The 11,320-nt window shown below is 46.8% G+C and overlaps 1 protein-coding gene across 1 annotated transcript; it reads left to right on the plus strand.

Moving 5' to 3' along the window:
• The first annotated feature begins 3,040 nt into the window (after positions 1-3,040).
• On the plus strand, positions 3,041-6,848 carry LOC306821233 (growth arrest-specific protein 1). Its single transcript, XM_079339532.1, has one exon. It carries the CDS (start codon positions 3,637-3,639, stop codon positions 4,387-4,389), a length of 753 nt encoding a protein of 250 aa, XP_079195658.1. The 5' UTR covers positions 3,041-3,636; the 3' UTR covers positions 4,390-6,848.
• Positions 6,849-11,320: the final 4,472 nt, after the last annotated feature.

An 11,320-nucleotide genomic window follows, 5' to 3' on the forward strand; every position in this document is an offset into this window, starting at 1 on the left:
TTTATCCAGACTTGTCAGGTGACTGTGAGTAGTTCAGACAAACGCGCTTTATAAGATTGGAGTTTTTGCAGTGTATCCTGTTATCTTAATATTCCTTTGACACGTACGTGTTTGATTTCAGAGATCTCTTTCTTTCTTTCCGATGAGTCGTGATGTCTTTGTCGTGTGTGCGTGCGTGCGCGTGCGTGTGTGTGTGTGTGTGTGCCAAACTACTGCTGAATGAATACTGAAGGCAACACGCTAAATATGTTCAGTCCAGTGGTCGTTGTCATGTGATAGGTAAACTGTGTCGTTACAACATTTATTCTAAAGCGGAGGAAGAGTTGCAATAAGTCCTTTTATAATAGAGGTAATAACACATCTGTCATGCTTGACCTTGAGAGGTCGTAAATGGTCGGAATAGAAGCCATAATGTGAGTGTGTGCAAAAACTAATTATTCAATAACTCAATAATAATGACGATATTGTTACTAAGCAATTGTATCTTTTTGTGTTGTCATCCCACAAGTTCTTGAGCTTATTTTGCAGGAAACGGTTGCCATGGCACCGCTGTCCCTCCTCGTTCTTCGGCTGTTGTCGTTGTCTCACAGTCGCTCCATCACTCTGTCTCTGAGGGTACATCGGTGATTTTTCAGTTGTAACTGCAATAAACAGATTTTTAGGAAAACAAACCCTGTCACTGTGTTCTGTGATTATTGTTAATTTTTTGACACTGTGCAGCTTGGGGCGACTTTGCTGCAGTCCCCGACCTGGAACACCAGGGGGAGACAGAAACACGCTGACAGGAGGGCTGCAGGAAGCGTGCTCACACAGTCAGCCATGAAAGATGATGAGGGAAACATCGTGATAGAAAGGATGAGTCTGTAGAGACCTGTCTGAATAATGAATCCCATTAAAACGTGTGTATGAATGGTCAAGCTGCAGGTACCCGAGGATGTAATCACGAAGCCTCCTCAGTGCAAAGATTCCCTCCGAGTGAAAGAAATCAAAGAAGATTCTTAGAATCAGGACATTTTCTAAAGTTCAGACTCGATCCTCACAAAGCATCTCAGCCCTGAAGAGAGTGAGGAGGACTTTCATCAGGATGAAGAGTGTCTGAAAATGTTCTTCAAACACGACACGAAGAAGACACTTTTTTGACTCACAGTCGAACAGACAAAAAAGATTAGTAGACATTTCACTCCATCTAACTTCAGTCCAAAGACATGTTGAGACCAGAGCCTGACTTCAGCTACAACACAGAGAGAAGGGCCCATATCTCCTGCAGGGGTTCTCTCACTGTTTGACTTGTGAACCTGCTTCCTGAAGTTTTTTTCAGTCAAATACCCAAGAACATTTTTCAGGAAAACAACATGAACACATCGATGTACGAGGCCTGCAGAATAAGAAAGTATTCATCCAGATACCGATGATGTTGTTGTGTGTTTTCTTTTTGATGATTTCTTCGTCTTCACCTCATTTTCCCCCGAAAAGATTTGTTACCTCGTTTCAACTGTCTGTCCATTTTTACCTTCCTGGCCACGTTCTTGTTAGATTGCGAACACACGTGCTCGCTGAACGGTTCACGTCAACAGACGGAGGCCCCTCTGGTCCAAGCCGCTTTACACATAATGCATACACTATGAATATGCTGAAGTTGGAGCCTGTTTGATGTATAGCATAGAGAACATGTGCTTCACATATAGAGATCATTCTATTGGTTTGTGGTGATGAATCTTTTTCTAAACATTTGTCACGTACCCCTCAGGGGACACGTACCACCATTTGACAAACACTGGTCTATACTGTCATATTGTGTGGGACACTTTGCAATTCAGAAGCGCCTCCTTTCTCCTCATGTTTGATTTCAGAGGAAGCTAAAAGTCCTTGCTTGGATTTTTAAGGCTGTAAGCTCGGAGCTCTCTGAATGTTAAACCTCATATATGACATTAAAATGCAAATGTTCAGTGTTATCTTAATGCTAGATGTAAAGCTAAATCTGAACAGTAAATGGCAAATCTAAATGTTGAATCCTGATTGGATTAAGCATAGTGATTTAATATTTACATTTAGATTAAATATTTAGGTTTAAGATTGAATATTCAGATTAAACACGTGATTTTCTTTTGCACATTAACACACTTTTTTTTTTTAACAAAATGAGCTAAATGTGAAGAAAATTAAGTAAACGTTTAAAAAATAAAGTGCAGCCTATAAGGTCGGACATCCATCTGGTTCTATGGAGCTGGTGCTAAAGTGGCACAGCCTCTCAGTGGGTGCAGAGAGAGCACCCCAGTTAGTTACCATTTGAATGGCAGAGAAGCCTGGCCTATTGGTAGTTTTCGAGTGCGGTGTAAAAGGGGATGGCTGTAAAATATATTGATGCTGAACCCCCTCTCCATTGATAGTCCGCAGTGCGTGGACAATCCGCGGCCTGGAAAGACACGGGGCCACTGCATGGCCAATCTGACACAATTGGGGTGAAACGGGCCAGAAAATACTATTCTCTGCCATTCTCCTCTTTCAATCGGGGCTTACCCACTGTGCAGAATGAGAGGCATGACAGGGAGAGAGGGAGAAAGAGCGACAATTAGTGCGAAGTGAAATCCTGTGTGAGCGGGCAGTCATCGCAGAGGTTCCCCCCTTCTCTGTGTCTGCGGCTGAGGAGGAACAGATCTGTTAGTCTGCGCTGAAAAAATGGAGCAGTGAAGTTGCAGATGTGAGCTTCTTGCAAAGGAATGCGTTTTGCAAGCCCCCCTCCCCACGCATGCCTTCCCCCCTTTTTTTTCACTTGTGTTTTTGCTACAAGAGAAGCGGGGACCACACAGATCTGATGGGTTTCATGCAAGCTAAATCATAAACACTCTCCTCCAGCCTATCTCGTCATGTACTGAGAGGATTTGTGTGCAGAGCCTTTTCCTGCTGCAGGCCTGGAAATGGGTCCCACGGCTGACTCCTCAATGACGACCAATCGGTGGACAGGATTGTAAATGAGGGAGCGAGAGAGAGAGGGGGGAAGGAAAACTTTCCTTTCTTTTTTTTTTCTCGACAGAGGGAGGGGTGTTGTGGGGAAATGCTCGGCGGACCGTGAAGCGTAACAGCAAGAAGAGGGACAAAGACGCACATAGCGGGACAGAATGCGACAGAGACAAACCTCTACCAAGTCGTAAAAAAAACGAAAACACGGGCATTTGTGGATCGGGGTCAAACACGGTGAGGCTGGAGAGAGGAGTCACGAACGATGAGTTGAAGTGTACAGACTGAGTCGTCATAACTGAGGTCGGAGTGCGCGTTCACTTTGGGTCGCGGTGCGGCGCGTTTCGGCGTCCTGCTCAGATCTGCATCGGTGGCTTGGAGCTGACTCTGGCTGCACTTTGGAGAAAGTTTCCCCACTTTTCAACGGACATGTTTCCCGGAATTACTCACTGCACGGCTTCTCTTTTTCCTGCAGCCACGCGTGGAGATTTCCCCGAATTATATCTCGCTGCAAGGATTTCCAGGGAAAGGCGAAGCTGACGCTGTGGATACTGTCTCAGGAAGGACCACGTTTTTCTTCGACTCAGACGCATACATGGAATACTTGTGGAGTTAAATTGTCCTGTTCCCAATGTGCTGGTGGAGAAAGTTCACGTTGCTGAAGTAGAACTCCATCCAAGCATGAAATGTTGGTGCAGCGCCCTGGCACTTCTCCCATGGGTGCTGGTGGCCTTAGATGCCCAGCTGATCTGCTGGCAGGCGCTCCTGCGGTGCCACGAAGAGCCCGAGTGCGACCTTGCGTACAGTCAATATTTAGCAGCCTGTGAAGGTAACATCAGAGGCACGAGGAAGCAGTGTCCCAGCCACTGCATCAACGCGCTCATACGTCTGAATCACACGCGCAGCGGGCCGGACCTGGAGACCTGCGACTGCGCACAGGACCAGGAGTGCCAGAGCGCCAAGCGAGCCATCGAGCCCTGCCTCCCCCGCAGGCACCCGAGCGACGCCGGGGGGATCGGCTGCATGGAGGCCCGGCAGCGCTGCGAGGAGGACAGCAGCTGTCACACCTCCCTGTCGGCCTACTTGTCATACTGCGGCCAGCTGTTCAACGGCAGGAAGTGCTCCTCCAAGTGCAAAGCCACCATCCAGCAGATGCTCTTCATCCCGAACGGCGTGCTGCTGAACCGCTGTGTTTGTGATGGGGTCGAGAGGCCGTTCTGTGAAGTGGTGAAGGAGAACATGAGCAAACTTTGCTCCATAGGAGACCACTCTGTGATTTCAGAGCAGCCTGATGCGGATGACATGTACGAGGATGAAGACTATGACCCGAAAAACGACAGAGAGGAGGTGTTCACTGACCCTTCCTCTGCTTCACAGGGCTCAACCAGCTGCATGACACCTCTCTTCCTATTCTTAGCTTGGCTATTATTCTGAGGTGATGGTAACTTAAACATCTGATGCATTCATAGATGGAAGTCTGAACAGTTTTCTGTTGCTCTGAAACAACCGGACAGATGAAGAGTAAGAGCTCAAACTGCACGCCTCACTGTTGTCTCAGTAAAGTCGCTGGGTGACTTAAGAACAGTTCTGATTTGTTTGGTCGCCCTCTGCTCACTGAGTGTATGTGAAAAGTAATCCTTCTTTGTGCACATCTCAGGCAGGACTAAACCTTCACACATGCCTCACACTGCTCTGAGAGAGCGGCTCACTTGTTGCAGAGTCGAAGGCGACGCGCTGTTCTCACAAAAGGAGTGAAATTCTTTGAGGTGAGGATGAGAGGAAGTGAGCCACAGTGGACCTGATGCCATCTTGTGTGCCTTGAACGCGCTCCTGTTTGTTTGGTTGGGTCTCAATGGCACTTGGAGTGTGGCCTTATTAAGACGTTAGACAAACATGGGAGCCATCCAGCCTCTGTTTGCTCTGCTCTCCATTTCAGGGGCCTCGGCATTGTTGAAGCCACCACACTTCAAATATTTGCGGGCGCAGTCAAAGGACAGTCAAGGGTGTGGGATCAAGTACTGAAATTAACTGAAGCGCCTCTCCAGCACTCTTTCTGTGGACCCTCCCCCACGTGACATTGTTTTATTGAACTTTTCCTGACACCCCCCCCCCCCCCCCCTTCCTCTCTACTCACCAGCCCTTCACGCCTTTAAAATACCCCTGTCTTTTTTTTTTACTGCTTTCACACTCTTCAAGCAACAAGCCAGGAAAGGTTGTGTGTTGCTGGTGTGAGGAGGTCAACACAACATGCCTGGAGTTTGTCCACAACACTGCACTGCTTGGTTTGTTACTAGTGAAGCAACAACAGCGTGAAACTGAACTTTCTGCTTTAGTTTATTTTTTTTTTCAGATACGGATCAAAAAAGTGATTTTATGGTTATTAAACATTTTTAGACCGAACAGCAGGTCGTGCACTACTTCTGGTTTGAATTTTCAGTGTAGCTAAACTGCAGCGAAAACTCGCTAATCATTGGAGAGCAGCGTGTTTGCTCATGAGCAGTGGTTGAATGTATGTTAATTAGCGTGTTAAAAGAGCATGAAAGTGCTGTTTAATGATTGGAGCTGAATTTCCCTTTTTACAGTTTTTCAGTGAGGCTGCCTTTAAGTTTGACTTTGGACAAAAATCCTTTTTGAAGCCCTTAAAATTTTAAGCTAAGAAGCTTTATTGTTGCAAAGTGTAAAATCCTAAAACATCAGCGTTGCTTTTGATCGCTGATACACATCAAACGTCCTTCACGCCATTCTTTTGACCTTGTAGTGCAGAACAAGCGAGGGCCTATTCGACCTGTTAAAGTATAGCTCAGATAAATAAAAAGATAAGAGGTGCTGAATCCTGCAGTTCCTGAAGTGACCACTAGAGGCTGGCTGCAGCAGCACAGGAAGTCACATACACACCCATTCAAACAGCCTGTTTTTACAGCAGACATGAACATGTTTACAGCCTGCTTCAAAAAACCAAATAGGTGTGATTAGCTCATGTCTCCATCCACACACACTGTACGGGGGGAATGTTTTGATGACTCAGCAGTTTTGATTGGATGAAGGATCAGAGTTATTCACAATAAGGCGTGTAGCTGAGCTGATTGACAGGTGGGCGCCGTGTAACGGTTTGTCAGGAGGCTTAAAACCCGCCTGTCTGTCAGCCTGTCGATTTAAAGTTAGTTTGAATTTCGGCCGCCATCGACTCCTCCATCGACTCCTACAGGAACAGATTGGTGACGTCACACAGGCGTTAATATTTACAGTCTCGGGTTGAGATAAAAAGGCTAAATAAATGCAAACTTCAGGCCCCTTTTAACAGGTCAGTAGCCACGCCCCTTTTGGACACGCCCCCCTGCTGTTACCATGCAGAATTTTGACGTAGGGCTTTGTAAGGAAATGAAAAATACTTCTAAAGTCATGCAAGGGATTAAGTCATGTTAAAATAAAAAAATCTGAACGCACACACGTATTCGAGATGTGCGGATCAGCAGCTAACGAGGATCCTTGACATGTTTGAAGGTCAAACCAGCGGTCTGTCTGTCTCGCCTCCTCCGACTACGAGTCCACATTACGCTGTTCAGCAAAAAAGGGAAAGTACAAACAATATTTTTGAGTATTGATCATGTAATGAAGCTGCCAATTTGTGTCTTTGCCACTTGAAGTTGTGTCAAACTAATGTTTGTTTTTGTCATGAAGTCTTTTACGAACGTCGATAAGTGTTAAATTATGAAGCTAGAACAGGAAGAATGTGTATATATTTTATAAGTACAGCATAATGCAGTAAAACAGGTCGGTGTCTGCAGACTGGGACTCACCTGCAGCCAATCATTAAACAGGAATGTAGCTCAGATTTTTGTGAGTTTTCAGTTGTTCATCTCATCGTCTCCGGTTGGGTTTTATAATAAAATGTTCATGAGCTGAAGATGTGTAAAGATGTGATTTGTCCACAGTTTGATTTGTCCAAGAAGTCCCTGAAATGTCTCCTGAATGTGTCCGACGGCTTCAGGGGAACTCATCCCAACCTGAGAGTTTAGTCAAGACCACGCTACCCGAGACCAGAGTCCTCAGAGACCGAGACATACCCGAGACCAGAGTCCTCAGAGACAGAGACCAGAGTCCTCAGAGACCAAGACATGCCCGAGACCAGATACCTCAGAGACCGAGACATACCCAAGACTTGAGTCCTCTGAGACCGAGACATACCCAAGACCAGAGTCCTCTGAGATCTCGACATACCCGAGAACAGAGTCCTCCGAGACATACCTGAGACCAGAGTCCTCCGAGTCCTCTGAGACCGAGACATACCTGAGACCAGAGTCCTCAGAGACCGAGACATACCCGAGACCAGAGTCCTCAGAGACCAAGACATGCCCGAGACCAGATACCTCAGAGACCGAGACATACCCAAGACCAGAGTCCTCTGAGACCGAGACATACCCAAGACCAGAGTCCTCTGAGATCTCGACATACCCGAGAACAGAGTCCTCCGAGACATACCTGAGACCAGAGTCCTCCGAGTCCTCTGAGACCGAGACATACCTGAGACCAGAGTCCTCAGAGACCGAGACATACCTGAGACCAGAGTCCTCTGAGACCGAGACATACCTGAGACCAGAGTCCTCTGAGACATACCAGAGACCAAAGTCCTCAAAGACTGAAACAGACCCGAGACCAGAGTCCTCCGAGATCGAGACATACCCGGGCCCAAGACCAAGTCAGGGCTAGAACCATACAAGACCATGAATGTCACAGAGAAATCTTGTTAGCAGGAGTCGTGTGTCTGTCCAGTCTGAGACCGAGACACACGCGAGTCAGAACACTTTGATTCTGAGACGAGACCAGAAGGGTCTGTGGACCGATTCTAATTAGTTAGAACAGGAGAGTTTAAACAGACCTAACTTCAGTTTGCACTTCACACCAGAAACTCACAAAGTTATCAATGTGAAGAAAAGATGATTTTTTTTTCTGGGTGCAGAAACACTTTATTTGCATCGTCTTTTTAAAAGTCTGAAATCCAGAACAAGCTGAGGTTTTATTTTGAAAAGTGACTCGTCAGTGTGTGCACGGCCTCTGGCTCTGCGTCACGGTCTCATAGTTCAGGGATCAGGTCAGCGTTACTCAAACCTGCCTGTTTCCTCTGTCAGTGATTCAAAAACAAGTGTTTGAGGGCGCCATAGTCCTCCAGGTGGGCAGTCGAGTTTTGGGGATCAGACCTGTGGCTCTCTTCCCTTCATGTCATTCCCCTTGTTCCCCTTGGTTTGTCAGGACACTCCCAGCCCGCGTGACAACATGAGATACTAACTGGAGTCACAGGTGGCAAATTTCAACATTCTCCAAACCCGTCGAGAGCGTCTGCACAGCTTCTCCTGATATTTCTGCAACCGCAGGAATCCTCCGTCACTTCCAACTGTGTCGTAAAACCGAGCAGATACAGAAACACAGGAAGGCTGCAGCTAAAGTCAAGCATCACTCCCTCTGGGTTAGCTAGATTGTCTCTTGTCCAATTTGTCTTAACCATTGCCATGCATCTTAAAGTACCCCCCCTCTCCCCACCCACCCACCCCCGCCCGCCAACCTCCCACTAACTCTCCTCACCCCGAATCTGGGAGCTAAATCAAAACAAACATGAGCCGAGCAGCCTCGGGGAGCTGAGTGTGTGGAGGGGATACAGAGGCAGCTCTGTGCTGGAGCCCATTTTCTAAATTATCTTTATTCGACATTTCTCCGAAACCCTTCCCCCCCCTCAACCCCCACCTGACCCGCCGCTCTCTCTTCGCCACTCCAAAGTGGGAGTGACCAGCCAGAGGATTTAGGAGGCTCTTGTCTCTGCTAGGTACAATGATCCATTCATGATAGCCATGGAGCCACAGTGATCGGCTGACCTGCTCTCTGTTTTCAATTCAGGGGTTGCTGGAGTCAAGGACACCCAGTTTCTTAAGATCTACAACATAGAGAGCCCCTCCTCATGGGCGACCGTGATGCCAGTAATGCTGCTTTCCAACTTACACACACACACACACAAAAAAACAACCCTCCTGAGAATGAGCGACCTGCACGTGTGAAAACAAGCAGCAGACATTTTCAATTCGATTTGACAGAGAACTTTTCAACGACTTACTCATGTGTACAGAAAGCTTTTCTGCTCTACTGTGAATATGTCTAAATACACGTAGCATTGATGTTGAGGCAACAATTCTAATCCAAACATTGGGCTCTTTTTAAATCGTGCCCTGCTTCCTGAGACCGTGTTGTGAGGTCAATGTGTCTGAAAGATTTACGTTTTCTCGAAATGTTCAGGAGTGAGTTTGTGAAAACATGAAGAGAGATCCCTCGTCCTGCGTGACAGTAGACCGCTTTATATTTACATCCATATGGCGTCTCTGAATGTCGCAGGGACGGAGGTCACAGAGGGGAGACGGTTTCAGCAGAGCCCAGCGCTGTGTGTGTGCATGTCTCCCTGTGTGTGTGTGTGTGTGTGTGTGTGGAGCTCCCGCTGTGCCGTGCTTCTGCAACGCTGACAAGCTCTCTGAATTCACAGACTGGGCGGCTGGTGATGCTGTTACAGCCGATTTCACAGAAGTAGTCCTGAACACATCAGGTAGGCCACATGTGAAATCTTCCTGAGTCATTTAACCGGCTCTGGCGTTTAATGACACAGTGAGAGATTATGAAGCAGCTCCATTAAATGTGAGTATCATAATGTAAACACGATGGCCCTCACACTACCTGAACATTACATGCTGCGTTCACACATCAGCTCAGCGTCCTTGTAGACATTTTACAAGGAGGCAGACAGGAAAAAATCCAGGGCAGAGTTGAGGTCCAGGACTTGATTCATCCACTGTCCCATTAACAGTATCAACAGAGCCAGAGAGAGAGAGGAAGGGTGGGGGGTGGAGGGGGGAAAAGGCAATAAGTAGTGTTGTTGAAGCTGCAGTGAAATGGAGGCCAATTAAACCACAATGTCGTAAGTTGTGGTTCGGGGGGAAAAGGGGGGGGGGGGCGTCTCAGTGCAGGGGGGTAAAAGGAGGGGATTAAGGTCTCTATTGAGAGCCCTATGTTCTGGGTTTCATTAAGGCTACTCTGCTTACTTTTTTGGTGGGGGGGAATAATCTGGCACAGATCCCACAAACAAGCAACAAAGCAATCATAAGGGTCAAAATTGCATCCAAACTTTTCCTGGCAGCAACGAGCTGAAGTCATGATTAAAGCAGACGAGCTGAGCCAACACCACGGGCACACAGAGAGAAAGCCCCGCCTCCTGCCCCGCCTCCTGCACAGCCTGTCACATGCTGCCCTCAGCAGACAGGCTGCGAGTGATTTACACCTGGCAGGTGAACGTGATTAACCAGCTGCTGCACGGGGGCAAAAAACAAACATTAGTGTGAGTGCTGGGCAAGTTAGAAAGCCGCTCATTAAATCAAAGGCCAAGAAGTTGAAAACACCAGGCTTATTCATCCCCACTTCACAAAGGATTACTGCGTGTTGGTGTCACGCTTTCACTTACCACACTTTGATCAGGTTAAGACACGTGGTTTTAAAAAGGTTTTGGCCGAATAGGTTTACACATTGGTGGAATTAGTTTTAATGGTCATGGAAAACAATGAACACAGAAGAAGAAACAGGAAGTACAAATCTAATCACTGCATTGCTAGCCTACTTAGTTGAAGTAGTTTTACAGGTCGATGTTTTCACGTCTGACTTCAGAGTGACGCTGGAAATGTTCATATAAATTCACAGCGAGGGACTCAGTCTGAAAAAAGCAACTGAAGAAGATTTCAGCGTTACATTTTCTGTCCTTTTTGAACGTGTCAAACCATCTATAGCGGTAGCTTGTTAGCATGCTACTGTTAGCGCTCTTTAGTTAGCTGGTAGCTTGTTAGCATGCTAATGTTAGCGCTCTTTAGTTAGCTGGTAGCTTCATGTAAACTGACACAGGATGATGTAAAAACTCTTCATCCAATAATCAGTGAGTATGTTCTTCTTCTTCTTGACTCAAACAGCTTTTATACACAAGGGGAGGAGCCGGCCGTCCCGTCCATGTAAACACAGCTCTGACAACAACACAGCCAGCAGGACTCCAGCTTCTCCCTCACTGGAGACAGTCAGGACTCACACACACATTCACACAGCACACACTGCAGTTATGCTTTTTATGAGTAAATTCGTCGCAGCTTCTTCCTTTAACTGTCAATTTTCATCCTGAAAGCAGGAAAAAATGGTTTTGATTCAGAGACGAGACCTTCAAAAGTACAACAACACTGAGTTTAACGGCGCCAAGATGTGAAAACGGAAACATACCGAACTATGACGAGTCTGATTATAACTCTTCCAGAGCTCCTCTCTCTTTCCAATGTGACTCCTTTTAACTTAAACAGACGCT

The sequence above is a fragment of the Symphodus melops genome (genome assembly GCF_947650265.1).
Source record: "Symphodus melops genome assembly, chromosome: 3".
NCBI classification, from domain to species: Eukaryota; Metazoa; Chordata; class Actinopteri; order Labriformes; family Labridae; genus Symphodus; species Symphodus melops.